This window comes from Gobius niger, assembly GCF_951799975.1.
Source record: "Gobius niger genome assembly, chromosome: 17".
NCBI lineage: Eukaryota > Metazoa > Chordata > Actinopteri > Gobiiformes > Gobiidae > Gobius > Gobius niger.
This window is the reverse complement of record NC_136868.1, coordinates 12,551,159-12,566,528: the sequence shown is the minus strand read 5'-3', so window position 1 is coordinate 12,566,528 and position 15,370 is coordinate 12,551,159. Positions and strand designations below refer to the sequence as shown.

General features: G+C 45.9%; 1 protein-coding gene across 2 annotated transcripts in view; it reads right to left on the bottom strand.

The window, feature by feature from the left end:
* Positions 1-13,705, bottom strand: part of kita (KIT proto-oncogene, receptor tyrosine kinase a) — a 34,736-nt gene extending 21,031 nt beyond the window's left edge. For both annotated transcript variants that reach the window (XM_079575298.1, XM_079575299.1), the window contains exons 1-4: positions 13,369-13,705; positions 7,020-7,310; positions 715-999; positions 41-180 (exon numbers count right to left, since the gene is read on the bottom strand). In XM_079575298.1, coding sequence (XP_079431424.1) covers positions 41-180; positions 715-999; positions 7,020-7,310; positions 13,369-13,423 — 771 coding nt within the window. In that variant the 5' untranslated portion in view covers positions 13,424-13,705. The remainder of the gene's footprint in view (positions 1-40; positions 181-714; positions 1,000-7,019; positions 7,311-13,368) is intronic.
* Between the last annotated feature and the right edge of the window lie 1,665 nt (positions 13,706-15,370).

The window sequence follows — 15,370 nt, the reverse complement described above, 5'->3', positions numbered from 1 at the left end:
ACTTGACACTACAAAGGGCAAGTACAGAGGGGGCACTAACCGAGCCAGGCGGAGTCAACCACTTCAGCTGAATGTCACTGTTCACATTGGACGTGTTGCAGCTGAGGGACAAGTTCTCTCCACGAATCAGAATGACTCGCTTCGGACCCAGCATCTCGATGGCGGGAGGAGCTCTGGGAACTGGAGCATCAAAGCACAATAAAGAAAAAAGTGTCAATTCAATTCAAGAAAAACATATTGTCACTGAACTTAAGAAAGAAAGCGTGAACAAGATTTAGGTGGGCGATGGTATAGTCCTGACCACAGTTAGAATAGGCTTCCAGTTTGTGTTACCCAGTCTGATTTGTTTTACTTATGAGTGAGAGCAAACCTCTGAGGAGGAGAGCGGTAAAACGCCCTAGACTCAAACAACCCAGTAACACCTATGCTATATAATTAATTGAGGAAAATGTACAGGATCGGGCATTTCTCATCTGAAAACCATTAAGTCAGTAGTCAAACCTGTAAAACTACAACTACTTTCTACTTCCTTCACATTCTTATTAGTTAAAATAAGCCAAAATGAAGAGACCGTAACTCAATTTTGAGAACTAAAAGGCAACATTTTTCAAAATTATTAGTGAGCAGAACTATAAAAGGCTTCGAGCACTCACAGTATTTTGTTTGTGTTGTCGGATTACTTGATGGTGACACTGAGCCTTGAAGCCAACCTACCTGGTTTGACAGTGAGGGCATAGTTAATGGACTGGACCACTTTGTCTCTGAGTGTTCCTTTGCAGACGTAGCAGCCCTCGTAGTGCTTCTGTGTGCTGTAGATAGTGATGCCGTGCTCCAGATCCGCACTGTACTTCAGACCAGTGACCAGGCCTTTACCGGAGCAAGTCTCTAGATGCAGTTTATCCAAAGTCGGGTCAGTGGCCAGACATGGAATAGAGGCTTTATCCCCTTCTCGAGTCAAAATACTATTCACAAGAGACCTTCTGAAAGGATTGTTAGGATCTGTCAAAACAAAGAAACAAAACAAATGTTGTATCAGAATTGGAGGCAACTTTCGAGTTTAACTTGTTGCCATTGGATGTCTTTAATCTTGAAGACGAATACTGTGCTGCACCTCAACTTGGCTCTGGAGGCCCAGGACGTTAGCATGTCCATCATTGCAACAATGTCAAACTAAATTAGATTTTGTCCAAGTTAACCTTATGTTTCAATGGAGCGTGTGAAATAAACACTAAAGTAAGAAGTAGTGGTAGATGGACAGGCTAAGGCCGGCTGGGTTGGCCTTGTGACCGATGAATAAAGTTTATACCAGTCACATGACACCCACCACCGTACTGCACATTGTTGCTAATGTAAACAAATGCCAAACTCAAAAGGGAAAAGGCATTAGCTGCTCATCTACTATGATTTTCTCACTCTTAACCCTCTCCGTGGAGAAGAGGGCTCTGCCTGCAGAGCCTGGACAACTACAACTGAAGCTCCAACAAGGACTTCCGTGGTCTTGGCCCCATCTGCAGAGGGACTCTGCCTGTCCGTCCATGGGAGTAGATCTCTCCCTGTGTGGTTCTCCCTGAGGTTTCTTTTTTCTCCCACTGGGTTTTTGAGTTTTTCCTTGCTGCGTACAAGAGTTTAAGGACTGGGGCCGCCCCTGAGGCCTGTCAGTATGTGCTGCTAACTGCTTTGGACATTGACTCTGTTGGACATTATGTTAGCCTGGACTCTACATTTGCCTGAACTCTATATTGACGTGTTTTGTTTCATTGTCTTAATGCTTGTGCAGTACAATGACGCAGCTCCTGTTGTTGGGCTAAACAAAACAATTGACTGATTGATTGAATTGTCAAATGAGGCAAGAAGGATTGCAACAACCACAAAGCAAAGTTTACTGGACAAAAGCACCTTACAATGCGACAATAAATGGCTACATTCAATTTAGCCCAAATGCTAATGAGTGATTAGCTAGTGGGTTTAACTAACAGATCCAGTAATACGCTGACCAACTTCAAAAAAGTGAAACCTTTCATTGTATGCACTTTATATTAGTGCTGCACAAAAAGGAAATTATTTTTAACCATGAGAAATTGAAGTTTTAGTGCTCAGACTTGAACATAAGACACGGCTTGTGCTTCACAGCCAGAAGGTCCTGGGTTCAATTCTGACCTGGACGGGGCCTTTCTGTGTGGTGTTTGCATGTTCTCCCTGTGTCTGCATAGGTTTCCTCCAGATTCTCCGGGTTCCCCTCCCACTAAAAACATGTACAATAGGCCAGGATGAATGAGAGTGTGTTTGAGAGTGAGTGGAGGACAACGGAAGCAAATTAGCCAATACCTCCGGCGTGGCGTGTTTACATGCATGAGTCCCATGTATGTTCATTAACATGCACTGTCCAAACCAAATAAATCAAATTGATAATAATTAATGAAAAGCCGGCAACGCTGATTGATTTCTGAGCATTGTCAAGCTGATTTCAAGCGAACATAAATATCAAAGCCCGGCATGGCGCAGCCGGGGCCCCACCCTGGAGCCAGACCTGGGGTTGGGGCCCGAACGCGAGCGTCTGGTGGCCGGGCCTCTGCCCACGGGGCCCGGCCGGGCACAGCCCGAAGGGACGACGTGGGCCCGCCCTCCTGTGGACCCACCACCCGCAGAGGGATCCGTAGGGGTCGGGTGCTAAGAGGACTGGGTGGCGGTCGAGGCCGGGTGCCTCGACGACCTGGTCCACATGCACAGCTTCTGGCGTTCGGGACATGGAACGTCACCTCGCTGGGGGGGAAGGAGCCTGAGCTTGTGCGGGAGGTTGAGAGATACCGACTAGATATAGTCGGGCTCACCTCCACGCACAGCTTGGGTTCCGGATCCCAACTCCTGGAGAGAGGCTGGACTCTCCATTTTTCTGGAGTTGCCCGCGGGGAGAGACGGCGGGCTGGGGTGGGTTTGCTCATATCCCCCCAGCTCAGCCGTCACGTGTTGGAGTTCACCCCGGTGGACGAGAGGGTCGCGTCCCTACGCCTTCGGGTCGGGGACAGGTCTCTCACCGTTGTCTCGGCCTACGGGCCCAACATCGGTGCAGAGTACCCGGCCTTCTTGGAGTCCCTGGGAGGGGTACTAGATAGTGCTCCGACTGGGGACTCCATTGTTCTACTGGGGGACTTCAACGCCCACGTGGGTAACGACAGTGAGACCTGGGAGGGAGTGATTGGGAGGAACGGCCTCCCCGATCTGAACCCGAGTGGTGTTCTGTTATTGGACTTCTGTGCTAGTCACGGTTTGTCCATAACGAACACCATGTTCGAGCACAAGGGTGTCCATAAGTGCACGTGGCACCAGGACACCCTAGGCAGGAGGTCGATGATCGACTTTGTAGTTGTGTCGTCTGACCTCCGGCCGCGTGTCTCGGACACTCGGGTGAAGAGAGGGGCGGAGCTGTCAACCGATCACCACCTGGTGGTGAGCTGGATCCGCTGGCAGGGGAGGAAGCCGGTCAGACCTGGCAGGCCCAAGCGTGTTGTGAGGGTCTGCTGGGAACGACTGGCGGATCCCTCTGTCAGTGGGGTCTTCAACTCCCACCTCCGGAAGAGCTTCACCCAGATTCCGGGGGAGGCGGGGGACATGGAGTCCGAGTGGACTCTGTTCTCCTCCTCCATTGTTGATGCGGCTGCTCGTAGTTGTGGCCGTAAGGTCTCTGGTGCCTGTCGCGGCGGCAATCCCCGAACCCGGTGGTGGCGCCCGGAAGTAAGGGATGCCGTCAAGCTGAAGAAGGAGTCCTACCTGGCCTTGTTGGCTTGTGGGACTCCTGGGGCAGCTGAGAGGTACCGGCAGGCCAAGCGTGCTGCAGCTCGTGCGGTCGCAGAGGCAAAAACTCGTGTCTGGGAGGAGTTCGGGGAGGCCATGGAGGAAGACTATCGGTCGGCCTCGAAGAAATTCTGGCAAACCATCCGGCGCCTCAGGAGGGGGAAGCAGTGCTTCACCAACACTGTGTACAGTGCGGGTGGGGGGCTGCTGACCTCGACTGGGGATGTCGTCGGGCGGTGGAAGGAGTACTTCGAGGACCTCCTCAACCCCGCCGTCACGTCTTCCGATGAGGAAGCAGAGGCTGGGGACTTGGAGGTGGGCTCGCCCATCACCGGGGCTGAAGTCACCGAGGTGGTGAGAAAGCTCCTCGGTGGCAAGGCTCCGGGGGTGGATGAGATTCGCCCTGAGTACCTTAAGTCTCTGGATGTTGTAGGACTGTCTTGGCTGACACGTCTCTGCAACATCGCGTGGCGGTCGGGGACAGTGCCCCTGGATTGGCAGACCGGGGTGGTGGTCCCTCTCTTTAAGAAGGGGGATCGGAGGGTGTGTTCCAATTACAGAGGAATCACCCTCCTTAGCCTCCCCGGTAAGGTCTACTCCAGGGTGCTGGAGAGGAGGATCCGGCCGATGGTTGAACCTCGGATTCAGGAGGAACAATGCGGTTTTCGTCCTGGTCGTGGCACACTGGACCAGCTCTATACCCTCCGTCGGGTGCTCGAGGGTTCGTGGGAGTTCGCCCAACCAGTCCACATGTGTTTTGTGGACTTGGAGAAAGCGTTCGACCGCGTCCCTCGTGGTGCCCTGTGGGGGGTGCTCCGGGAGTATGGGGTCCGGGGCCCTCTGCTAAGGGCTGTCCGTTCCCTGTATGACCGCAGCAGGAGCTTGGTTCGCATTGCCGGCAGTAAGTCAGACCTGTTCCCGGTGCGTGTTGGTCTCCGCCAGGGCTGCCCTTTGTCACCGGTTCTGTTCATTACTTTTATGGACAGAATTTCTCGGCGCAGCCAGGGGCCGGAGGGTGTCCGGTTTGGGAGCCTCAGAGTCTCATCTCTGCTGTTTGCAGATGATGTTGTTCTGTTGGCTTCAACAAACCAGGACCTTCAGCACGCACTGGGGCGGTTTGCAGCCGAGTGTGTAGCGGCCGGGATGAGGATCAGCACCTCCAAATCCGAGGCCATGGTCCTCCACCGGAAAAAGGTGGCTTCCCCTCTCCAGGTCGGTGGGGAGTCCTTACCTCAAGTGGAGGAGTTCAAGTATCTCGGGGTCTTGTTCACGAGTGAGGGACGGATGGAGCGTGAGATCGACAGACGGATCGGTGCAGCGTCAGCAGTGATGCGGTCACTGTATCGGTCTGTCGTGGTGAAGAGGGAGCTGAGTCGGAGGGCAAAGCTCTCGATTTACCGATCGATCTACGTTCCCACCCTCACCTATGGTCATGAGATTTGGGTCATGACCGAAAGGACAAGATCGCGAATACAAGCGGCCGAAATGAGTTTCCTTCGCAGGGTGGCTGGGCGCACCCTCCGAGATCGGGTGAGGAGCTCAGCTACCCGGGAGGAGCTCGGAGTAGAGTCGCTGCTCCTCCACGTCGAAAGGAGCCAGCTGAGGTGGCTCGGGCATCTGTTTCGGATGCCTCCTGGTCGCCTCCCGCGGGAGGTGTTCCAGGCATGTCCTAGTGGGACAAGGCCTCGTGGAAGACCCAGGACACGGTGGTGGGACTATGTCTCCGAGCTGGCCTGGTGTCGCCTCGGGGTCCCCCCAGAACAGCTGGAGGAAGTGTGTGTGGATCGGGAAGTTTGGGCATCTCTGCTGAGACTGCTGCCCCCGCGACCCGGCCCCGGATAAAGCGGAAGAAAATGGATGGATGGATGGATGGATAAATATCAAAGCATAAAAAGTTCCCATTTTGCTTTATAGTTCTTCCAATTAGTTTTATAACTGTATCCTGGCTCCACAACGGTTCAAAAAGCTTTGAACTCCTTTCCTTCACAGTAAGAATGACAAGAATTATCATGACAGAAATTTGAGAAATTGGTTTTGTTCCATATTGTTTTGCAAATTGTTACTGAAGTTTCACATAACAAACAGAGCCAAGATATTCCACTGTCCACTCAGTCAAGCTCGCCTGTGTTTTTGGTTCACAGTAGTGCAATTAATTAACTTATACATCAATGTCGCTGTATCTGTGTTAAAATCTTACTCAAAATCCAGTCAACAAGACTTTTAGAATTTTATGACCCGTTAAAATACCAAGCTGATCATAAAAGTAATGTGCACAGATGTCTTCAAACACAAGTCGCTGCTCTGTTTTTTTTACGCATCATTATTTCTCCTTTTAAACAAGACTAGTCAGACTCACACCTTCAGAGCACTGTTCTGCCACAGTGGAGAACAGTGCTCCAAAGGTTAGCCCACACCCCCACAACTTCATGTGCTCGGTAAATATAAGTATCAGCAGTTGTTGTTTCAGAGAGGGACGAATGATCAGCACATGATATTGGCCTGCAGTGTTGGCAGCGCGCCAAGAGGATGTTGAGCCACTGAGAAAAAGAATGCATGCAAATCTCTCGGTAAACACATATGGTATCTGTTGTACCTGCCCATGATGACAATGTAGCATGCTTCTGCAAATACTCATGCAGAAATGTAATATAGAGGTGACGGTGGAGTGTTATTAACCACCACTTAAAAACAAATAACCTGATTTTCACTCTAATTTAATTGAATCGTTATTAAAAAGTCAAAGAACTCATAAAGACAGAGATGTACTGCACCAGATTATAGCTAAGTTTCCATCCGTAGTCCCTGGTTACAGAGAAATAAGGTGTTTAATTATTGCACTGAGTCAACTTGTGAACCTTATTAACTTATTCTTAGCACATTCTCAACATTCAATTTCTTCAGGGGAATAGGTTTGCAGGCACTTTTCACAGCTTTCAGGGAGCAAAGTGGAACTGAGCCAGAAGAAAATGTGTTCAACCACAACTATTCAGCTAAAAAAAACAGATCAAGCCCTAAAAAGTTAATAATTCAACTGATCTGTTTTTCTAAGTCAAATGTCTGAAAACAATATACTGAAAGATGGGTTTCACTCTACTTGTGAAAAAGACATCTCCATCCCTTTTAAACCCTGAATGTCTGTTAAAAAAAACCCTCTGGTTCTACTTTGCCTATTCCTCGGCACGTGCAAATTATCAAAATGCCATTCATCACGATGAAACCGGAGGACCTACCTCTGACAAAGACGTAGATGGAAGTTTGGAGGCCGGACAACTCCTCAGAACAGATGTAGCGCCCCATGTGAAGAATCTGAGCTCGCTGGATGTGCAGCGTGGACATGCCGTCCTCCAGTCTCTCTCCGCGCACTTTTGGACGGTCCTCTCTCTTCCAGTGCATCACCTTGTCGCCCTGGCAACGAAGGCCAAAGGGCGCGTTCAGTTCGACCAACAGGTACGTCCCGAGGGAGAGGTGAGAGTGGAAGACCAAGGTGGAGGTGATGGGGGTGATGGTGGGCTTGGAGTCACCTGGAAAGATAGTATTTGACTCATCATTGAGACATTATCATAACTTAAACTTAGTGGCAGCGCAATACAGACTCAAGGGGTAATTACTTTTGCTCATGTGCCAAACAAGTATAGCATGTGCAAAAGTGGATCAGCTGCAGAGTCATTTGCACATTTCTTACCTACACAGCATTTCTTCATTGACATATCAGATTTGGGTCCCTAATATAATAAAACACATAATGGATTTGAATGGATAATAAATGACTGTTTAATATACGACATGCCCACAAATAGTGCTAGATTGCAATTGCTATTTAGCACCCGTCTTGATAAATGACTGCCTAAGTGCGTCTATAAATCTTTTTGCTGTTTGGTTGGGACATGAGGTGATGCCTCATTAAAAATCAGTTGGTGCTGGATCCAAACAAAAAAAAGGAGATATTTGATAAACTCATTAAGGAAATATCAAAAACAATACTAAAATGTGACATTTTAATCCAAAACAGGTGCCCCCTTTGCATGTTTTATATACAGTATCATTCATACGGCCTCACACTACTGCCCCACTCCAAAGACAAGCGAAGAGGCTCCATGAACTAGAATAGTGAGATTCCACACAGCAGGACTTCATTTGGTCAGTCTGCCTTTTCTTACAAAAGTGTTAAGCTGTGGAATTCTCTACCGGCTCAACTCGCCATGTCAGGAGAGATTAACTTTGCTTTTTAGATCATATTGTAAGTGTGGGTTTCATTAAAAGACAGTAAACAAATCCTGCAACCAGGAACAGGAGATGAAAATAAGCACTAGCTACTGTATAAGCATCTTGTGATTCTCATCAGCTGCAAACGTTGCTTTGTAACTACAGATTGTCTGGTCGCACTTGCACTTGTGAAATAAATAAAGAAGTTTTAATTCTCCAAAATCCAAACGCCGTTGCTGTTACTTCAAAGGGTATGACGCTGACCTGCATGTTTTTCTCTTCGTACTGATTTTTGAGACGGACAAGATTTAATCATGATTTGATAAATTGCACAGTCCTACATTGTGCAATCATATCAAACATATTCAATAAAGATAAACTTGCTTCCAACAAAACATTGATTAGAGAACCAACGCTGCAAATTAGTTTTACTTGTATTAACAATGACATTTGCGCTCTTTACTAATGTGCCGTCTGCTATCGGACACCTTTAAATGTTATCAAGCAGTTGCCAGAAAACATCTCGCATCTGTCCATCTGTGTTTTCAAATGCCATAAAGATAATGTTTCATAAAGACCACAGTGACATTCCCTAAACGGACCGAAACCGCCCGTATCATCAGCCGACTATTGTTGAGGACGGGCTTCTTTCTGGAGATGTCATTTACAACACAGGTGTGTGTGTGTGTGTGTGTGTGTGTGGGGGGGGGGGGGGGGGGGGGCACCTAAGCACACGAGTTTTCTGTTCCTCTACGAAAAAATAACCTAAAAACAAAAGAAAAAAAAAAACGTTGTAAAGTCACTTCCTCAATCGCTGTGGGAGACTGTTGCCTTCCACAACTACAGTAGTGGGAGTGTGAAAGAGCCTCATAGAGATGCTCAAGCCACTCCAGCCAATGTGTAAAAAAGTATTTAAAAGCACCATTAGCCTATCATTTAGAACCATCACTACTTTAACTCATTGCTACAACTATCACTTCCATTTCGGACTTTCATTTAACCAGGAAAGTCTTTTTTCAGTAGCGTCCTGGATTAAAAGAAGAACCTAATGTTTTTGATGTTAGAGCAAACCGGAGCACCGTAGAACCTAGGGTGCTTTGGATTCCTCAGCACCCCCTGGTGGGTAGTTTGCGCATCGCTGACAATAGCAAAAGGAAATAAGCACAGATGGATGTTCATGAAAGGAATAAAATAAATTATTGAATGAAAAAGGAAAACAACAAATTAATGCAAAGGACCCATGGATTTTCTGGCTGTAAAAGGCAAGAGCTAATTGAAGCGCCCAGTGCCCGAAACATGTCTACTACAATTACACTTTATCAAGATGTCAACGGTTTGCAACATGTTTCATTCATAAACAAATGAAGGAGATTATAAGCATTTAATTAATTTGCAACAGTGTGGTGAAATAAAGCATGCTTAGTTTTGTGGCATTTGCGAATCGGGAGAGTACACAGCTTCTAGAGCAGGGGTAATGTCAGGCCCCTCATACATCCTCTGCCCCACTATGATTTTGATAAATATTATTATATCCAAGATCAAATACTGCTTAATGCAGTACTAAGTAACTAGAAGCCCCTAGAAGCCATAAGTGTCACTGCAGTTGTCGTGGCATGTTTTTAACTATGCATTGTCTGTGAGAGTAAATACTACTCTTGACAGAAAAGACAAAGGGAGAGAGGGATATTGTTCATCCAGTTACACAATGGAAATCATTTTTTTAAATTCAAACTTGGCTGTAAATACTGTTTAATTGGCGCAAACATGCAGCTAGCTTTGCCCGTTAGCCTGTTAGCCTCTTCTTTGTGATTCCATTAGTGAATATTGGTGACTCTGACCAAGTGGCAGCAAAGTTGCAATTGTGGTTTTCTGGCCAGAGACACCAGGGGGAGATGAAAGACCCCCCAATCAGCCCATTAACACTTGTATCACCCCCAGAAGGACTACGAAAAGGATTTATTAAGGTAAACAAGTTACTCAGTACTGAGTAACTCATGCCCCTAAAGGCCAAAAGCACAACTGCAGGTGTCGTAGCATGTTGCGTTTTTTTACTCATTAATTGTCCGTGAGAGTAAATACTACGCTGATAGAAAAGACAAAGGGAGAGAGGGATATTGTACATCCAATTACACAATGGAGATTATTCTTTTCACTCAAACTTTGCTGTAAATACTGTTTAAGTGGCCCGCAGCTACCATTGCCCATTAGCCTGTTAGCTTCTTCTTCGTGATTCCATTAACGTGTATTGGTGACACCTACCCGGTGGCAGCGAAGTTGCAATTGTGGTTTTCTGGCCAAAGACACCAGGGGAGATGAAAGACCCGATAATCATCCCATCAACACGTGTATTACAAGTTACTTAGTTACATAGTAAATAAAAAAAAATATATATGTCAATCGTTTGTGCTACGTTTGTGCTGTAAAAAAATAAGTTTTATGCTGTTATCGTTTTTTAGATATTCACGATTCTTTTTGCAGGCGGTGTGTGTTGCCGTGCACCTCTGACGTGCACGCGCTTCAGAGGAGGACGAGGGTGAACGCCTCAAGGCTCTAAAGTTTGTTATAGTTTAAAAACTGAACCAGCACAAACGGAAATCTTTACAGCACAAAACAGCACAGATGTAGAGGAAGCGGTTACACCATTTTTTACCCGTTTTGGAGCTTTATAACAAACAGGGTGACCTTAGATCTGACCAATAAAACAATCATGAATATCTCAAAGACGATAACAGCACAAACAAAGATTTTTACAGGGCAAACGATTGACATATTTTTAATTTAAATTTGAGCGTGATGAGGGGCTAGGTTCACGGAGGTGCTAAGGGAGACCCCCTGAAGTAAATTATTTGAAAAAAAACAAAGTGTCTCTTCACCAAGCAAACCCACCTAGACTACAGGGTTTGCTTTACTGCTAATGCAAATGTGCTTGTGTTTGCAGAAAAGGAGTTGCTGTGAGTGAGTATCTTCTGTGTAAAGATGCTGTAGGCCATAGATGAGAGTATCCCCTGACCAGTTGTGAACAAACACGCCAATCACTCAAAGTAATCAGCCTCGTCAACTTCTCCTGTTTTCCTCCTGACCTCAAACTGCTTTGTGCCTGTTGCTTCAAATGACAAACACACAGTAGCAGCCAGAGGTGGGCCAAATATTCACTCAAGTTAGAGCAGCATATTCAAAAGTAGAGACTAGTGACATGGAAACAGAAGAAAAGCCATGGTGCTGGTGAAGTACTGAGTCTATGCTTAGTCTATGCTTAGTGTCGATATCGAACATGAAGATTTGGATACTTGCAAAAAAAACACCACAAAAAAAAAGAAATTCAGAGAAAACACAAGACAAAACGAAATGAACCAACTACTTCAGAATCAAATTACTCAAGTAGAAGTAATAAGTAAAATGTGATACAAAACTACTCTCAAAGATGTACAGTTACCCTCTCCTCTGGTGAGTGCTTCCTGGAACTGAATCAATTAATTTAACCAGTGAGAAAACAGAGGAAAACACCAAAACAGATGGAAAGCATCATACAAATCAAAACCTAGTCTTATATAGTGCAAAGAATTGATTGCTAACAAGTCGCCCAATAGGTCCTTGTTTTGTGTTGACACAGATACAGCTATCCCAAATCCGAATCATGTTTTGACAGATGAGGTTTGGACTGACGCTTTACTTCTCTGCCACAAATGATGTCCATCTGTGTCTTAATGTGCGTCCTGACAGTTACGTTTGTAACAGCAGTCTAGGGTCCTATAAACCTCTTAATATAACTTTGTGACAGAAAATTGGACAAAACTGTGCGTGGGTATACAGCAGCACGTCACATTTCACGTGTGTTTGTAAAATTAGCTTGTTTGGTCAACGAAAGGATTTAGAGATAATATTGTTTTTTGACAATATGCGTCGTGCTAATAAGTGAACCACCAAGTGTTTTTCAGGTACAGGCACTGGCTGGTATGCATTTGGGCTTTTTCAGTATAGGCTCACACTTGACAACTTTTTCAAAGCTACACTGTGGTCATTGTTCATTCACTCCATATATAGTGGTGTAATCTACTATTGAAGCCACAGCTGCCTGAGGTAGACTCATTGAAGCAAAGCCGCCAACCAGCGCCATTAGCCCCTCCAACCACCACCAACCGCTCACTCACAGACTATTTGCATACAGTGAGTGAAGTGTCTTGCCCAAGGACACAATGACAGTCTGCAACTGCAGGAGTCAAGATTCAAACTGCCAAGCTCTCAGTTATTGAACAACACGCTGTAATATCTGAGCCATTGGGGAATCATTTTTAATCCTAAAATGATATTGATCTAGACCTGGTGGTGGAAGGTCAAATATGTTATGAAAAGTGTGAGAACCATGGGTTAAGATCACACTTTCTGAAAGTCGCAGGAGAATCTAAGTAACCAACAGATGTGGAGGTTTTTTCAGACAAAAACTGCAGTTTAGAAACATAGAAGCGCATATGGTTTCATCTGGATATCCAGTTTAAATCAGGAGCGGAGTTGTAATTTCTTGGAGCCTGGCTAAATCAGCTAATATGCAGTTAAAGTAGTTAAACAAACTCGGACTGAGTCACATGACGGTCGTGTCGGGGGTAAGGGGCTGAGAGCTGCATAGACTCCACTGTGTGTGACCATATGGCACTGGCCTCCTGTTCTCACACGGACCATAAGAGCTGCTGCGCATTACAACTACAGGGGCAAGATGACAGACCTGACGCACACCGACGCACACCGTTATTCAGGACAGTACAATGAACAATTGACCAAAGCGCAGCACAATGAGGAAAGTTTTGAGTGAAATCAAGTGGAAAGAAAAACAAACTCCCTTTCCCACAAGAGCTAATAATAAAATAACTTCGTCGGGGCAGTAAAATGTGAACAAGGTGTTTATGGACCTCAGTGATGATGCCAAACACAGAATCAATGCAACATGTTGTTCAATGAAGCGCAGCGAACAGGCACCGCAGCTGCTCACAGGGATACGGGTCCAAACGCACGGACGCGGGAGTTTATCTGCTCATATTTCGGAATCAAGGAATTAACAAAGTTTACCAAAATAAAAGGCTTCTATGTGAAAAGCGCTGCGTAATCAACAAGTTCGGGACAGCTCGGTGCAGCCGACTTTAAATGTGCTCCCTTGCCTCCGTACACGGCATTTATTATTGAAGACGCGCTCTTGGCTTACAGTCTTTCATCCGAAGTATCCACTTTCTTGTCCGTCTCTTGTTAGTAAGGCTTTACATACGCACTTATGGGAACAATGAAACGTGCCGAGATGCTCGTCAGAAGAATAACCGCGCTTGTCCTTAACTCCACCTGTTGCAATGGCATAGGCAATTAAGTTGTAAATAAACTGATGACGTCTCTTACCTGGGTGAAATGTCAAGTGTAAAAAGACAGTCAGGAGTATCCAGTGGTATTCCATATTGATTATTCCATGGGTCTGAAGCGAAGGTGCGCCAGTGGCTCTCAGCTCAGTGTCCGTCCTTCCCTTGTCCCGCGCTCCTGAATAGAGGCTTCACTTTTTCTGCGAGGAGTCCACAACTGTGTCTACTTGCGCAGAGGCTCCAACGAAAGCGGCGGCAGATAAAGCGGCAGCAGCGGCGGAGAAGTGCGTTCGCCCGTGCGTAAACATGATGAGGAGCTGTGAAGAGGTGCGTGTGTGCAGGTATCAGCTCTTGGTCCCGTGTGTCGCTCTGCCGCGCGCCCGGGGACTGACTGTGAGCGGCTGTGGCGTCGACAACATGTTTATAGGCTGTGGAGCAGAGCGCTCGAACACAAGGGGGAGGAACCGTTCTCCTCTCCCCAACATAATTCACACCTTTAAACCTTCACAGGCCAACAAGAGTTTCAACCAATGTTTTCAACCACTCAAGGGTCCTTATTTATCAGGAAAACTATACCATTATGTCTAAAGCAACAAGCCACCTATGTATCATTCATTAGAGTTCTCTCTGTATGGGGCAGCTATAAACTCACATAAACCCTTGTGGTTTCATATGGAAGGTGATTGTTTGGAACTCGTTGAACTTCTAACCTAAAATCTACAAGTGATATTTGTGCAGTTCGAAATGATTCGAGCGCACACAGCAGTTTGGCGTTAGCCAAGTTATGAACTTCAGGGACAGCAGGTGAAACATTGTGAAGTCTAGTGATGTGAGACTGAGTTTTCGTCACAGCAACAGCTAAGCCGGTCTTTATGGCACAATCATGCGTTTTCGGCCCCACTCCAGATGTGCTTAGTATACCCACCATGACAGCTGGGCTTGCTTGTGCCGTTTAGGTCATTTTGCTGTATGATTCAGTGTTTCCTAATTCAGTTCATTTAAGTGTTTGCCACATATGTTGATGTAAAAAAAGAAGAAAAAAAAAGAAAAAAGGGTGTTTGGCAAGTGTTAAATAGCATTTCTATTTAGCCTTTGTTCCACGTATTCTAAAAGTAAGTACTCATGATAAAGTTCAGAAAGATTTGCATTATGCTGGAGAGTTTAAAACAGAGTTTAAAATTGTTAAATTTAAGTATTTTCCTCCCCCTACATGTTCCAACAATGTCTTAATGTGTAGAATGAGCCCAGACCTGTTCACCACAACTGCCTCTAAAATCCCGCACTGTCACTCAAAAAGGTGTTAATTTGGTCTGAAGTGCCTCATGCACGAGCTTCATATAGAAGCTGCAGTTACACATATGACCTGAGGTGGCAGTAGTGAGTATAAAATGGCTAGCTTGCATCTAGCCCCTTTAAAGGAACAGGCCACCGTTTTTCCATACTGAGATATATTCTTACCTGAGCTTAGACGAGTTGATAGGTAACTGTCTGGTCTTTGTGTGTGCCCGTGGAAGAGTGTGGTAGCTTCTAACTTCACCCCGTTTGGAGCTATTCTGAGAGAGGCTAAATGCTAGCAACATCTTTGGTCGTTGTGTGTGACTGAGGGCACACACAACGACCAGACAGGTACGTTTCAACTCGCCTATGCTCAGGTAAGAACATATCTCAGTATGTAAAAAACGGTGGCCTGTTCTTCTAATGAGAAAAGAGAAGGCCTGTTGATCTGTCAGTTCATTGAAGTGTCTTTGTGGAGGGCCAGAAACAGAAAACAAACAAACAAACAAACAAATGAAAATCCCAGGTGATCTTGCAGGATGAAATGAAATAAAAACCTGACATATTTTTGACGATATAAAGCTTAGACCCTGAAAAGTGTAATCTGATAATTCCCTCACTATAAACAACAAAACAAAATCGCAGAGAGTACTCATGTTAAATATGCTCCGGAGCCTGGGTTTTAAACCTTTCGCATACATGCAGGAAAACTATCCAACGGAGCCATTGTCTGTGTCTGTCTTGTGCTGTCCCTTGTGTCCAGTGCTGTT